The 17,500-nt window shown below is 45.1% G+C and overlaps 1 protein-coding gene across 2 annotated transcripts in view; it reads left to right on the forward strand.

Annotated features, from left to right (window-relative positions):
* Positions 1-17,500, forward strand: part of LOC128685746 (tyrosine-protein phosphatase 10D-like) — a 506,322-nt gene that overhangs the window by 177,439 nt on the left and 311,383 nt on the right. For both annotated transcript variants that reach the window (XM_070087994.1, XM_053772367.2), the window contains exon 2: positions 1,439-1,685. In XM_070087994.1, the coding sequence (XP_069944095.1) occupies positions 1,439-1,685 (247 nt within the window). The remainder of the gene's footprint in view (positions 1-1,438; positions 1,686-17,500) is intronic.

The following is a 17,500-nucleotide window of genomic DNA, read 5'->3' on the forward strand; positions in this document are numbered from 1 at the left end:
TCCTCCTGATGTGAGTATACAACAGTTTCGGTTCAGTCTTGATTTTCGATGCTATGTTATTTTCATACTGTCGCTGGGCCTCCCTCCTTACTTGTGCATACTCGTTCCTGGCTCTGCGACTGATCTCCCTATTTTCATGTATTCTCTGCCTTCTGTACTTTTTCCATTCTCTGTTGCACTTTGTTTTTGCCTCCTTACACCGTCGGGTAAACCAGGGGCTCGTTCTGGTCTTCCCATTGTTTCTGTTGCCCTTGGGAATAAACCTTTCCACTGCCTCCTTGCATTTTGTTACATATTCCATCATTTAATTTACTGGATTTCCTGCCAGTTCTCTGTCCCACGGAACCTCCTGCAGGAAGTTCCTCAACCCTATGTAGTCCCCTCTTTTATATAAGTCAGGCTTTTCCCATTCAACTCCTGTTACTCTCTCCACTTGCAACTCTACTATGTATTCAAAGCACAGAACCACGTGGTCACTAGCTCCTAGGGGACTCTCATATGTGATGTCCTCAATGTGTGTGTGTGTGTGTGTGTGTGTGTGTGTGTGTGTGTGTGTGTGTGTGTGTGTGTGTGTATGTGTTTGTGTTTGTGTGTGTGTGTTTGTGTGTGTTTGTGTGTGTGTGTGTGTTTGTGTGTGTGTGTGTGTGTGTGTGTGTGTGTGTGTGTGTGTGTGTGTGTGTGTGTGTGTGTGTGTGTGTGTGTTACCATTTGGTCCTAGGCACATGTCGATTAGACACTAGGCCTGTTGTATGTGCATGTGTGTATGTGTGTGTGTGTGTGTGTGTGTGTGTGTGTGTGTGTGTGTGTGTGTGTGTGTGTGTGTGTGTGTGTGTGTGTGTACTCCCCAGGCTGTGGTTGCTGAAGTCTTGTCTCAGCTCTTAGTACCGCCTTTTAACTGGATAAATACCTCTACAGAGTAACAGATCAACTACACTATGATGGATATGTAGGCTAGTGGGTTACCTGGTTGATCAGTCGGTAAAGAGGAAAACCTGGTCCCAGGAAGGACTGCGAGAGTAGGAAGATTCTAGAAACCGGTCACAGGTATATCTTCGTAGCCTCGTGTGCCCTACCATACCTATGATAAAGTTATCATCCAGGTCATGCCACATTCTGAATAAATATTTGTCCTTGTGTTTATTTGCCTTTATAATTTCCATCGGGGTCCTCCTTTGTGCCCGTTTTTCGTCTTTCCAACAGACGAACAGTGTTTCCACTCTGTCAGTTTTCTATCTTGTTACTACGTATTTGCAAAATGTTTTGTAAGAGGCTCATCCAAATAAAGTGGTTTCAAATACAAGAGCTGTTGCAAAGTAATACCTGCAAATATTATGCAAGATATTTACAAATGTTCGGATGTTGTAGGCTAGCGATCAGTGAGTGGCAGGTGAGTGAGTGGAGGTTGTGATGAAGAATAATGTAGTGCTGTGTGTTACAGAGTGTGAGTGCGGAAGTTGTGATCCGCATCCCAGCTGAGAGAGTGCGTGACCAGGACGGTTACTACCGGCTTGACTACTGGCCTCCCCAGGGCAACCCTCTGCCCAACTCCACCTTCACGCCCACACAGGTATCCGAGGGCATCCAGCTGACCAGAGCACTCCCGGGCACCAAGTACGACTTTCAACTTTACTACACCAACGCCACCATCAACGACTACCCCACCTGGACCGCCTCCATCACTACAGGTGAGGTTATCCCTCATTTGCTGCTTAATCCACCCTTGGTTTATCAGTGTGATCCCATCTCTGTCACTACACATTGACTTACTTCCCATTCTATAAAAGACATCTTCGAAGCTATTTAATAATCCAGTAGATTTATTAACCTAAAATAGCCAAAGAAAGCCAAGTAATGAGACTTAATTATTGGAGATTCTTGCCTAGTACACTGCTCATAATAGACTACCAATTCCTAGGCACTTATTTACTGTTAACTGCGTGTGGACACCAGGTACCAGGAGACGTTCTCTTACATCTCGCCCAGCTCTGGAATTGAACTTGGGTGTTTTCGGGTGTGTGCTTAATGCACACCCCACTAAACTACTGTCCATTTATTCTCCCTAACACTCTATACAGGGGTCAACAGGCTGTAGGTGTTTGTCTCTCCTTTGTCACCATGATCGTCACTGTGAGATGATCCTATCAAGTGAAGATGAGACACGTATTATGTATTTATGCTTTAGAAAACCGTCAGTTAGATGAATATGACAATTGGATTGAGGGGGTTATTGGTGACATGTCTAGGGCTTTAAACTGATAGATTATAGAGGTATGGGTGTCTGTGGGAAGCAATCAGGCTGCAGTACTAGGGTTGAAAACAGCAGATATAACCAGGATACCTCAGGGATATGTTTAAAAGACAATATTCAAAACTCTTACCAAACCAGTACTTTTCTATAACCTTCCTGAATCTGAATTTTTTCAGCTTAAAGCCATTGCTGCGAGTCCTGTCTAGGCTAGATATTTTTAGCACGCTATTTACATCCCCTTTACTCATTCCTGTTTTCCATTTATACACCTCGATCATATGCCCTCTAATTCTACGCCTTTTTAGAGAGTGCAGCTTCAGGGCCTCAGCCTATCCTCATAGGGAAGATTTCTGATACATGGGATCAACTTCGTGATCCTCCTTTGTACGCTTCCCAGTGCATTTATATCCATTCTGTAATACGGTGACCAAAACTGTGCAGCATAATCTAAATAAGGCCTAACCAGGGATATATAGAATTGAAGAACAACCTGAGGACTCCTATTATTTATGCTTCTTGATATGAAGCCAGGGATTCTATTAGCTTTATTGCGAACACTTATGCACTGTTGTCTTGGTTTCAGATTACTGCTAACCAGAACTCCTAAATCTTTTTCGCAATCCGTAATATTAAGATCTACATTATTTAATTTATATGTGGCATGGTTATTGTCCTGTCCAACATTTAGAACTTTTCATTTGTCTATATTAAACTGCATCTGCAACTCCGACCACTGCATCAGTCTATTCAAATCTTTCTGGAGTGCTCTAATGTCCTCGTCAGAATGAATTCGACGGCCTATTTTGGTGTCATCGGCAAACTTGCTTATGTCGTTCTTTATGCCCTCATCTATGTCGTTTATGTAGATTGTGAACAACATGGGGCCCAACACTGACCCCTGTGGAACACCGCTCGTGACGCTTCCCCACTCTGATTTCTCCCCATTTATGCAAACTCTCTGCTGCCTATTTGTCAACCATGCCTCTACCCAGGAAAAAATTTCTCCTATTCCATGTGCCTTAATTTTCGTCAATAGTCTCTGATGTGGGACCCTGTCAAAAGCCTTAATGAAGTCCATATACACAATATCATATTCATTACCATGATCTACCTCCTCAAATACCTTAGTGAAAAAAGTTAATAAATTCGTAAGGCAGGAACGCCCCTTTGTAAAACCATGCTGAAATTCGTTGATTAATTTATGTTTTTCAAGGTGGCTACGAACTGCCTCGGCAATTATTGATTCCATAAATTTTCCCACTATGGAGGTTAGGCTTATTGATCTATAGTTCGAAGCTAAGGACCTGTCACCTGCTTTGAAAATAGGTATTACATTTGCCATTTTCCACTTATCTGGCACCATGCCAGTTTGTAGTAATATGTTGAAAAGATTAGCCAAAGGTTTGCTAAGCTCCTCTTTCCATTCCTTTTGAACCCTTTCAAACAGTTCATCAGGACCTGGGGATTTGTTAGGTTTTAATTTATCTATTTGCCTAAGGACCATGTCACTTGTGACCCTAATCGTGCATAGTTTATTATCGTCTTGTTCTACATAATTTATTATTTCTGGAATATCGCTAGTATCTTCCTGTTTCTCTTACGATAGTGTTTCGATAACATTTTGATGAATCATAATATGTGGATTATTATAACTGGGTATTTGTATTTACCTTTGTATTAATAAGAGTACTGAGTTATCTCATAGGCAACATCACTCCAACCATCGCACCTTGATTATTTATTTTTCGTTCCTCCTAATTTCCCTAACCTCCCTTGTGTCCTCTCTCCCTCTCTTCTTCCCTCGCATTTTACATGACTTTTGCCACTGTATACTTAAGTGTCCAGTTGTCAGTGACTTAAGCTTGGAGTATTATGTAAACACTTTATTCTGGAATGCAGGAGGATACCCTCATTGACCACCATGAATTTACCATCACTCAATAGCAGCTAGGTGATGCCAAATTGTATGAAAATGCTTACAACTGGGGCATGTCTTCATGTATATGCATATGTATATACATGTACAGTATATGTTCATGTGTGTACATTATGTTAAAAGGAAAACTGGAAAATAAGGAAAATCGTCATCAGGCCAGCGCCATCATATATTCTTAAGCTTATAATGACTCTGCATTGTTATCTACTGATGTACTATATATGTACCTACATAGACGTATTATGATATACATATTCCAACCCCCCCCCCCCCCCCAGCCCCCCGGTCTCTCTCCTCTGCCTCCTGTGTATAATTTCTTTCACCCTCTCTTAAGGATGATGGAGATAACTTCATAAAAATTCCATTTCTCCTGTGTATGGGATAGGCTGTTCTGAGGGATGGTAATTTCCAAGTGATAGTACTGTAGTTCTGCTGGAAGGGAACCTTTGAAACTGTCGTATATGATGAACCCTTGCTGATATACTTAATATACACCTTGTCATACCGCACTCTCCCAACTCAGGCTGACAGATTTCAACATCTTGTATGAACCCTATCCTGAGTGATGGACTATGACAGGGTATAGTAACTGTTACATAGAATAGGGTAACAGCACATTGCTGATATATCCAGTTTTTTTTTTAATAAAGCAAAAACTCTGGTTGTGCCTTGCTATAAGTAGCATCAGTCCTCTCAGACACCTACCATATGTCAGGTAATATTCTTGAAGCTCAACTCCTTGGTAAGAAAATCGGACATTCTCTTTTTTTCCTTTCCATCATTTACTCTAGTTACTTCCATTTAGCTAAGTGAAGCTTACATCTCTCCTTTTATCTAGTTACTTTCATTTATCTACGTAAACCTGACCCCCTTCCTCTCTCAGTCCAACTTTCTAGCTAGTTACTTCCATCGAGCTAAGAGAAACGAACGTCCTTCATATCCCCAGACGTATCTAATTACTTCCATCTAGCTAGGTAAAACCAGTTCCTCAACCTGGTTCATCTTCAACCACGAGGATAACATGAAGCCTTCCCTTCTCATATCACAGTAGATGATACTGTATCACAGTAGATGATACTGTATCACAGTAGATGATACTGTATCACAGTAGATGATACTGTATCACAGTAGATGATACTGTATCACAGTAGATGATACTGTATCACAGTAGATGATACTGTATCACAGTAGATGATACTGTATCACAGTAGATGATACTGTATCACAGTAGATGATACTGTATCACAGTAGATGATACTGTATCACAGTAGATGATACATCAGCAACCTCCCCACACCACAGTAAGTGATACATCAGTAACCTCCCCACATCACAGTAAGTGATACAACATCAACCTCCCCACACCACAGTAAGTGATACATCAACCTCCCCACACCACAGTAAGTGATACATCATCAACCTCCCCACACCACAGTAAGTGATACATCATCAACCTCCCCACACCACAGTAAGTGATACATCAGTAACCTCCCCACACCACAGTAAGTGATACAACATCAACCTCCCCACACCACAGTAAGTGATACAACATCAACCTCCCCACACCACAGTAAGTGATACATCAACCTCCCCACACCACAGCAAGTGATACATCATCAACCTCCCCACACCACAGTAAGTGATACAACATCAACCTCCCCACACCACAGTAAGTGATACATCAACCTCCCCACACCACAGTAAGTGATACATCATCAACCTCCCCACACCAAAGTAAGTGATACATCAGCAACCTCCCCACACTACAGTAAGTGATACATCAGCAACCTCCCCAAACCACAGTAAGTGAGACAACATCAACCTCCCCACACTACAGTAAGTGATACATCAGCAACCTCCCCACACCACAGTAAGTGATACAACATCAACCTCCCCACACTACAGTAAGTGATACATCAGCAACCTCCCCACACCACAGTAAGTGATACATCAGCAACCTCCCCACACTACAGTAAGTGATACATCAGCAACCTCCCCACACTACAGTAAGTGATACATCAGCAACCTCCCCACACCACAGTAAGTGATACAACATCAGCCTCCACACAACACAGTAAGTGATACATCAGCAACCTCCCCACACCACAGTAAGTGATAAATCAGCAACCTCCCCACACCACAGTAAGTGATACAACATCAACCTCCCCACACTACAGTAAGTGATACATCAGCAACCTCCCCACACCACAGTAAGTGATACAACATCAACCTCCCCACACTACAGTAAGTGATACATCAGCAACCTCCCCACACTACAGTAAGTGATACATCAGCAACCTCCCCACACTACAGTAAGTGATACATCAGCAACCTCCCCACACTACAGTAAGTGATACATCAGCAACCTCCCCACACTACAGTAAGTGATACATCAGCAACCTCCCCACACCACAGTAAGTGATACATCATCAACCTCCCCACATCACAGTAAGTGATACATCAACCTCCCCACACCGCAGCAAGTGATACATCATCAACCTCACCACACTACAGTAAGTGATACATCATCAACCTCCCCACACCACAGCAAGTGATACATCATCAACCTCCCCACACCACAGTAAGTGATACAACATCAACCTCCCCACACCACAGTAAGTGATACATCATCAACCTCCCCACACCACAGTGATACATCAGCAACCTCCCCACACTACAGTAAGTGATACATCATCAACCTCCCCACACCACAGTAAGTGATACATCATCAACCTCCCCACATCACAGTAAGTGATACATCAACCTCCCCACACCGCAGCAAGTGATACATCATCAACCTCACCACACTACAGTAAGTGATACATCATCAACCTCCCCACACCACAGCAAGTGATACATCATCAACCTCCCCACACCACAGTAAGTGATACAACATCAACCTCCCCACACCACAGTAAGTGATACATCAACCTCCCCACACCACAGTAAGTGATACATCATCAACCTCCCCACACCACAGTAAGTGATACAACATCAACCTCCCCACATCACAGTAAGTGATACAACATCAACCTCCCCACACCACAGTAAGTGATGCATCAACCTCCCCACACCACAGCAAGTGATACATCATCAACCTCCCCACACCACAGTAAGTGATACATCATCAACCTCCCCACACCACAGTAAGTGATATATCATCAACCTCCCCACACCACAGTAAGTGATACATCAACCTCCCCACACCACAGTAAGTGATACATCATCAACCTCCCCACGCCACAGTAAGTGATACATCAACCTCCCCACACCACAGTAAGTGATACATCATCAACCTCCCCACACCACAGTAAGTGATACATCATCAACCTCCCCACACCACAGTAAGTGATACAACATCAACCTCCCCACATCACAGTAAGTGATACAACATCAACCTCCCCACATCACAGTAAGTGATACAACATCAACCTCCCCACATCACAGTAAGTGATACAACATCAACCTCCCCACACCACAGTAAGTGATACATCATCAACCTCCCCACACCACAGTAAGTGATACATCATCAACCTCCCCACACCACAGTAAGTGATACAACATCAACCTCCCCACATCACATTAAGTGATACAACATCAACCTCCCCACATCACAGTAAGTGATACAACATCAACCTCCCCACATCACAGTAAGTGATACAACATCAATCTCCCCACACCACAGTAAGTGATACATCATCAACCTCCCCACACCACTGTAAGTGATACATCATCAACCTCCCCACACCACAGTAAGTGATACATCATCATCCTCCCCACACCACAGTAAGTGATACATCATCAACCTCCCCACACCACAGTAAGTGATACATCATCAACCTCCCCACACCACAGTAAGTGATACATCATCAACCTCCCCACACCACAGTAAGTGATACAACATCAACCTCCCCACACCACAGTAAGTGATACAACATCAACCTCCCCACATCACAGTAAGTGATACAACATCAACCTCCCCACACCACAGTAAGTGATGCATCAACCTCCCCACACCACAGCAAGTGATACATCATCAACCTCCCCACACCACAGTAAGTGATACATCATCAACCTCCCCACACCACAGTAAGTGATATATCATCAACCTCCCCACACCACAGTAAGTGATACATCAACCTCCCCACACCACAGTAAGTGATACATCATCAACCTCCCCACACCACAGTAAGTGATACATCATCAACCTCTCCACACCACAGTAAGTGATACAACATCAACCTCCCCACACCACAGTAAGTGATACATCATCAACCTACCCACACCACAGTAAGTGATACATCATCAACCTCCCCACACCACAGTAAGTGATACATCATCAACCTCCCCACACCACAGTAAGTGATACAACATCAACCTCCCCACACCACAGTAAGTGATACATCATCAACCTCCCCACACCACAGTAAGTGATACATCATCAACCTCCCCACACCACAGTAAGTGATACATCATCAACCTCCCCACACCACAGTAAGTGATACAACATCAACCTCCCCACATCACATTAAGTGATACAACATCAACCTCCCCACATCACAGTAAGTGATACAACATCAACCTCCCCACATCACAGTAAGTGATACAACATCAACCTCCCCACACCACAGTAAGTGATACATCATCAACCTCCCCACACCACTGTAAGTGATACATCATCAACCTCCCCACACCACAGTAAGTGATACATCATCAACCTCCCCACACCACAGTAAGTGATACAACATCAACCTCCCCACATCACAGTAAGTGATACAACATCAACCTCCCCACATCACAGTAAGTGATACAACATCAACCTCCCCACATCACAGTAAGTGATACAACAACCTCCCCACACCACAGTAAGTGATACATCAACCTCCCCACACCACAGTAAGTGATACATCATCAACCTCACCACACCACAGCAAGTGATACATCATCAACCTCACCATACCACAGTAAATGATACATCATCAACCTCCCCACACCACAGCAAGTGATACATCATCAACCTCCCCACACCACAGCAAGTGATACATCATCAACCTCCCCACACCACAGTAAGTGATACATCATCAACCTCCCCACACCACAGTAAGTGATATATCATCAACCTCCCCACACCACAGTAAGTGATACATCAACCTCACCACACCACAGTAAGTGATACAACATCAACCTCCCCACACCACAGTAAGTGATACATCAACCTCCCCACACCACAGTAAGTGATACATCAGCAACCTCCCCACACCACAGTAAGTGATACATCAGCAACCTCCCCACACCACAGTAAGTGATACATCAGCAACCTCCCCACACCACAGTAAGTGATACATCATCAACCTCCCCACACCACAGTAAGTGATACATCAACCTCACCACACCACAGTAAGTGATACATCATCAACCTCCCCACACCACAGTAAGTGATACAACATCAACCTCCCCACATCACAGTGATACATCATCAACCTCCCCACACCACAGTAAGTGATACATCATCAACCTCCCCACACCACAGTAAGTGATACATCATCAACCTCCCCACACCACAGTAAGTGATACATCATCAACCTCCCCACACCACAGTAAGTGATACATCATCAACCTCCCCACACCACAGTAAGTGATAAATCATCAACCTTCCCACACCACAGTAAGTGATACAACATCAACCTCCCCACACCACAGTAAGTGATACATCAACCTCACCACGCTACAGTAAGTGATACAACATCAACCTCCCCACACCACAGTAAGTGATACAACATCAACCTCCCCACATCACAGTAAGTGATACAACATCAACCTCCCTGCATCACAGTAAGTGATACATCAACCTCACCACACTACAGTAAGTGATACATCATCAACCTCCCCACACCACAGTAAGTGATACATCATCAACCTCCCCACACTACAGTAAGTGATACATCATCAACCTCCCCACACCACAGTAAGTGATACATCATCAACCTCCCCACACCACAGTAAGTGATACATCATCAACCTCCCCACACCACAGTAAGTGATACATCAACCTCACCACACTACAGTAAGTGATACAACATCAACCTCCCCACACCACAGTAAGTGATACATCATCAACCTCCCCACACTACAGTAAGTGATACAACATCAACCTCCCCACACTACAGTAAGTGATACATCAGCAACCTCCCCACACCACTGTAAGTGATACATCATCAACCTCCCCACACCACAGTAAGTGATACATCATCAACCTCCCCACACCACAGTAAGTGATACATCATCAACCTCCCCACATCACAGTAAGTGATACATCAACCTCACCACACTACAGTAAGTGATACATCATCAACCTCCCCACACCACAGTAAGTGATACATCAGCAACCTCCCCACACCACAGTAAGTGATACATCATCAACCTCCCCACACCACAGTAAGTGATACATCATCAACCTCCCCACACCACAGTAAGTGATACATCAACCTCTCCACACCACAGTAAGTGATACATCAACCTCCCCACACCACAGTAAGTGATACATCAACCTCTCCACACCACAGTAAGTGATACATCAACCTCTCCACACCACAGTAAGTGATACATCAACCTCTCCACACCACAGTAAGTGATACATCATCAACCTCCCCACACCACAGTAAGTGATACATCAACCTCCCCACACCACAGTAAGTGATACATCATCAACCTCCCCACACCACAGTAAGTGATACAACATCAACCTCCCCACACCACAGTAAGTGATACATCAACCTCCCCACACCACAGTAAGTGATACATCAGCAACCTCCCCACACCACAGTAAGTGATACAACATCAACCTCCACACACCACAGTAAGTGATACAACATCAACCTCCCCACACCACAGTAAGTGGTACATCAACCTCGCCACACCACAGTAAGTGATACATCATCAACCTCCCCACACCACAGTAAGTGATACATCATCAACCTCCCCACACCACAGTAAGTGATACATCATCAACCTCCCCACACTACAGTAAGTGATACATCAGAAACCTCCTCACACTACAGTAAGTGATACATCAGCAACCTCCCCACACCACAGTAAGTGATACAACATCAGCCTCCACACACCACAGTAAGTGATACAACATCAACCTCCCCACACCACAGTAAGTGATACAACATCAACCTCCCCACACCACAGTAAGTGATACATCAACCTCCCCACACCACAGTAAGTGATACATCATCAACCTCCCCACACCAAAGTAAGTGATACATCAGCAACCTCCCCACACTACAGTAAGTGATACATCAGCAACCTCCCCAAACCACAGTAAGTGAGACAACATCAACCTCCCCACACTACAGTAAGTGATACATCAGCAACCTCCCCATACCACAGTAAGTGATACAACATCAACCTCCCCACACTACAGTAAGTGATACATCAGCAACCTCCCCACACCACAGTAAGTGATACATCAGCAACCTCCCCACACTACAGTAAGTGATACATCAGCAACCTCCCCACACTACAGTAAGTGATACATCAGCAACCTCCCCACACCACAGTAAGTGATACAACATCAGCCTCCACACAACACAGTAAGTGATACATCAGCAACCTCCCCACACCACAGTAAGTGATAAATCAGCAACCTCCCCACACCACAGTAAGTGATACAACATCAACCTCCCCACACTACAGTAAGTGATACATCAGCAACCTCCCCACACCACAGTAAGTGATACAACATCAACCTCCCCACACTACAGTAAGTGATACATCAGCAACCTCCCCACACTACAGTAAGTGATACATCAGCAACCTCCCCACACTACAGTAAGTGATACATCAGCAACCTCCCCACACTTCAGTAAGTGATACATCAGCAACCTCCCCACACTACAGTAAGTGATACATCAGCAACCTCCCCACACCACAGTAAGTGATACATCATCAACCTCCCCACATCACAGTAAGTGATACATCAACCTCCCCACACCGCAGCAAGTGATACATCATCAACCTCACCACACTACAGTAAGTGATACATCATCAACCTCCCCACACCACAGCAAATGATACATCATCAACCTCCCCACACCACAGTAAGTGATACAACATCAACCTCCCCACACCACAGTAAGTGATACATCATCAACCTCCCCACACCACAGTGATACATCAGCAACCTCCCCACACTACAGTAAGTGATACATCATCAACCTCCCCACACCACAGTAAGTGATACATCATCAACCTCCCCACATCACAGTAAGTGATACATCAACCTCCCCACACCGCAGCAAGTGATACATCATCAACCTCACCACACTACAGTGATACATCATCAACCTCCCCACACCACAGCAAGTGATACATCATCAACCTCCCCACACCACAGTAAGTGATACAACATCAACCTCCCCACACCACAGTAAGTGATACATCAACCTCCCCACACCACAGTAAGTGATACATCATCAACCTCCCCACACCACAGTAAGTGATACAACATCAACCTCCCCACATCACAGTAAGTGATACAACATCAACCTCCCCACACCACAGTAAGTGATGCATCAACCTCCCCACACCACAGCAAGTGATACATCATCAACCTCCCCACACCACAGTAAGTGATACATCATCAACCTCCCCACACCACAGTAAGTGATATATCATCAACCTCCCCACACCACAGTAAGTGATACATCAACCTCCCCACACCACAGTAAGTGATACATCATCAACCTCCCCACGCCACAGTAAGTGATACATCAACCTCCCCACACCACAGTAAGTGATACATCATCAACCTCCCCACACCACAGTAAGTGATACATCATCAACCTCCCCACACCACAGTAAGTGATACAACATCAACCTCCCCACATCACAGTAAGTGATACAACATCAACCTCCCCACATCACAGTAAGTGATACAACATCAACCTCCCCACATCACAGTAAGTGATACAACATCAACCTCCCCACACCACAGTAAGTGATACATCATCAACCTCCCCACACCACAGTAAGTGATACATCATCAACCTCCCCACACCACAGTAAGTGATACAACATCAACCTCCCCACATCACATTAAGTGATACAACATCAACCTCCCCACATCACAGTAAGTGATACAACATCAACCTCCCCACATCACAGTAAGTGATACAACATCAATCTCCCCACACCACAGTAAGTGATACATCATCAACCTCCCCACACCACTGTAAGTGATACATCATCAACCTCCCCACACCACAGTAAGTGATACATCATCAACCTCCCCACACCACAGTAAGTGATACATCATCAACCTCCCCACACCACAGTAAGTGATACATCATCAACCTCCCCACACCACAGTAAGTGATACATCATCAACCTCCCCACACCACAGTAAGTGATACAACATCAACCTCCCCACACCACAGTAAGTGATACAACATCAACCTCCCCACATCACAGTAAGTGATACAACATCAACCTCCCCACACCACAGTAAGTGATGCATCAACCTCCCCACACCACAGCAAGTGATACATCATCAACCTCCCCACACCACAGTAAGTGATACATCATCAACCTCCCCACACCACAGTAAGTGATATATCATCAACCTCCCCACACCACAGTAAGTGATACATCAACCTCCCCACACCACAGTAAGTGATACATCATCAACCTCCCCACACCACAGTAAGTGATACATCATCAACCTCCCCACACCACAGTAAGTGATACAACATCAACCTCCCCACACCACAGTAAGTGATACATCATCAACCTCCCCACACCACAGTAAGTGATACATCATCAACCTCCCCACACCACAGTAAGTGATACATCATCAACCTCCCCACACCACAGTAAGTGATACAACATCAACCTCCCCACACCACAGTAAGTGATACATCATCAACCTCCCCACACCACAGTAAGTGATACATCATCAACCTCCCCACACCACAGTAAGTGATACATCATCAACCTCCCCACACCACAGTAAGTGATACAACATCAACCTCCCCACATCACATTAAGTGATACAACATCAACCTCCCCACATCACAGTAAGTGATACAACATCAACCTCCCCACATCACAGTAAGTGATACAACATCAACCTCCCCACACCACAGTAAGTGATACATCATCAACCTCCCCACACCACTGTAAGTGATACATCATCAACCTCCCCACACCACAGTAAGTGATACATCATCAACCTCCCCACACCACAGTAAGTGATACAACATCAACCTCCCCACATCACAGTAAGTGATACAACATCAACCTCCCCACATCACAGTAAGTGATACAACATCAACCTCCCCACATCACAGTAAGTGATACAACAACCTCCCCACACCACAGTAAGTGATACATCAACCTCCCCACACCACAGTAAGTGATACATCATCAACCTCACCACACCACAGCAAGTGATACATCATCAACCTCACCATACCACAGTAAATGATACATCATCAACCTCCCCACACCACAGCAAGTGATACATCATCAACCTCCCCACACCACAGCAAGTGATACATCATCAACCTCCCCACACCACAGTAAGTGATACATCATCAACCTCCCCACACCACAGTAAGTGATATATCATCAACCTCCCCACACCACAGTAAGTGATACATCAACCTCACCACACCACAGTAAGTGATACAACATCAACCTCCCCACACCACAGTAAGTGATACATCAACCTCCCCACACCACAGTAAGTGATACATCAGCAACCTCCCCACACCACAGTAAGTGATACATCAGCAACCTCCCCACACCACAGTAAGTGATACATCAGCAACCTCCCCACACCACAGTAAGTGATACATCATCAACCTCCCCACACCACAGTAAGTGATACATCAACCTCACCACACCACAGTAAGTGATACATCATCAACCTCCCCACACCACAGTAAGTGATACAACATCAACCTCCCCACATCACAGTGATACATCATCAACCTCCCCACACCACAGTAAGTGATACATCATCAACCTCCCCACACCACAGTAAGTGATACATCATCAACCTCCCCACACCACAGTAAGTGATACATCATCAACCTCCCCACACCACAGTAAGTGATACATCATCAACCTCCCCACACCACAGTAAGTGATAAATCATCAACCTTCCCACACCACAGTAAGTGATACAACATCAACCTCCCCACACCACAGTAAGTGATACATCAACCTCACCACGCTACAGTAAGTGATACAACATCAACCTCCCCACACCACAGTAAGTGATACAACATCAACCTCCCCACATCACAGTAAGTGATACAACATCAACCTCCCTGCATCACAGTAAGTGATACATCAACCTCACCACACTACAGTAAGTGATACATCATCAACCTCCCCACACCACAGTAAGTGATACATCATCAACCTCCCCACACTACAGTAAGTGATACATCATCAACCTCCCCACACCACAGTAAGTGATACATCATCAACCTCCCCACACCACAGTAAGTGATACATCATCAACCTCCCCACACCACAGTAAGTGATACATCAACCTCACCACACTACAGTAAGTGATACAACATCAACCTCCCCACACCACAGTAAGTGATACATCATCAACCTCCCCACACTACAGTAAGTGATACAACATCAACCTCCCCACACTACAGTAAGTGATACATCAGCAACCTCCCCACACCACTGTAAGTGATACATCATCAACCTCCCCACACCACAGTAAGTGATACATCATCAACCTCCCCACATCACAGTAAGTGATACATCATCAACCTCCCCACATCACAGTAAGTGATACATCAACCTCACCACACTACAGTAAGTGATACATCATCAACCTCCCCACACCACAGTAAGTGATACATCAGCAACCTCCCCACACCACAGTAAGTGATACATCATCAACCTCCCCACACCACAGTAAGTGATACATCATCAACCTCCCCACACCACAGTAAGTGATACATCAACCTCTCCACACCACAGTAAGTGATACATCAACCTCCCCACACCACAGTAAGTGATACATCAACCTCTCCACACCACAGTAAGTGATACATCAACCTCTCCACACCACAGTAAGTGATACATCAACCTCCCCACACCACAGTAAGTGATACATCAGCAACCTCCCCACACCACAGTAAGTGATACATCAGCAACCTCCCCACACCACAGTAAGTGATACATCAACCTCCCCACATCACAGTAAGTGATACAACATCAACCTCACCACAACAGCGCTGGTGACGACAGATGATCAAGGTCACGACAACACCACTGGTGATGACATGATCAAGGTCACCACACCACCACTGGTGATGACATGATCAAGGTCACCACAACACCACTGGTGATGACATGATCAAGGTCACCACAACACCACTGGTGATGACATGATCAAGGTCACCACAACACCACTGGTGATGACATGATCAAGGTCACCACAACACCACTGGTGATGACATGATCAAGGTCACCACAACACCACTGGTGATGACATGATCAAGGTCACGACAACACCACTGGTGATGACATGATCAAGGTCACGACAACACCACTGGTGATGACATGATCAAGGTCACCACACCACCACTGGTGATGACATGATCAAGGTCACCACAACACCACTGGTGATGACATGATCAAGGTCACCACCACTGGTGATGACATGATCAAGGTCACCACCACTGGTGATGACATGATCAAGGTCACCACCACTGGTGATGACATGATCAAGGTCACCACACCACTGGTGATGACATGATCAAGGTCACCACAACACTGGTGATGACATGATCAAGGTCACCACAACACTGGTGATAGATGTGCTTCATTCCAAAGGATCATCATAAAAGTTCACCTCACTCACGTTCAGTAGGATCACAGTCACCTTAAAACATGATTGTAACTCTGAACCAGCTGGAGGAAACTTTGACAGTGTACCTCACAGTACCTCACAGTGTACCTCACAGTGTACCTCACAGTGTAGCTCACAGTGTACCTCACAGTGTAGCTCACAGTGTACCTCACAGTGTAGCTCACAGTGTACCTCACAGTGTAGCTCACAGTGTACCTCACAGTGTACCTCACAGTGTACCTCACAGTGTACCTCACAGTGTACCTCACAGTGTACCTCACAGTGTACCTCACAGTGTACCTTACAGTGTACCTCACAGTGTACCTCACAGTGTACCTCACAGTGTACCTCACAGTGTACCTCACAGTGTACCTCACAGTGTACCTTACAGTGTACCTCACAGTGTACCTCACAGTGTACC

This window comes from Cherax quadricarinatus, chromosome 23, assembly GCF_038502225.1.
Source record: "Cherax quadricarinatus isolate ZL_2023a chromosome 23, ASM3850222v1, whole genome shotgun sequence".
NCBI classification, from domain to species: Eukaryota; Metazoa; Arthropoda; class Malacostraca; order Decapoda; family Parastacidae; genus Cherax; species Cherax quadricarinatus.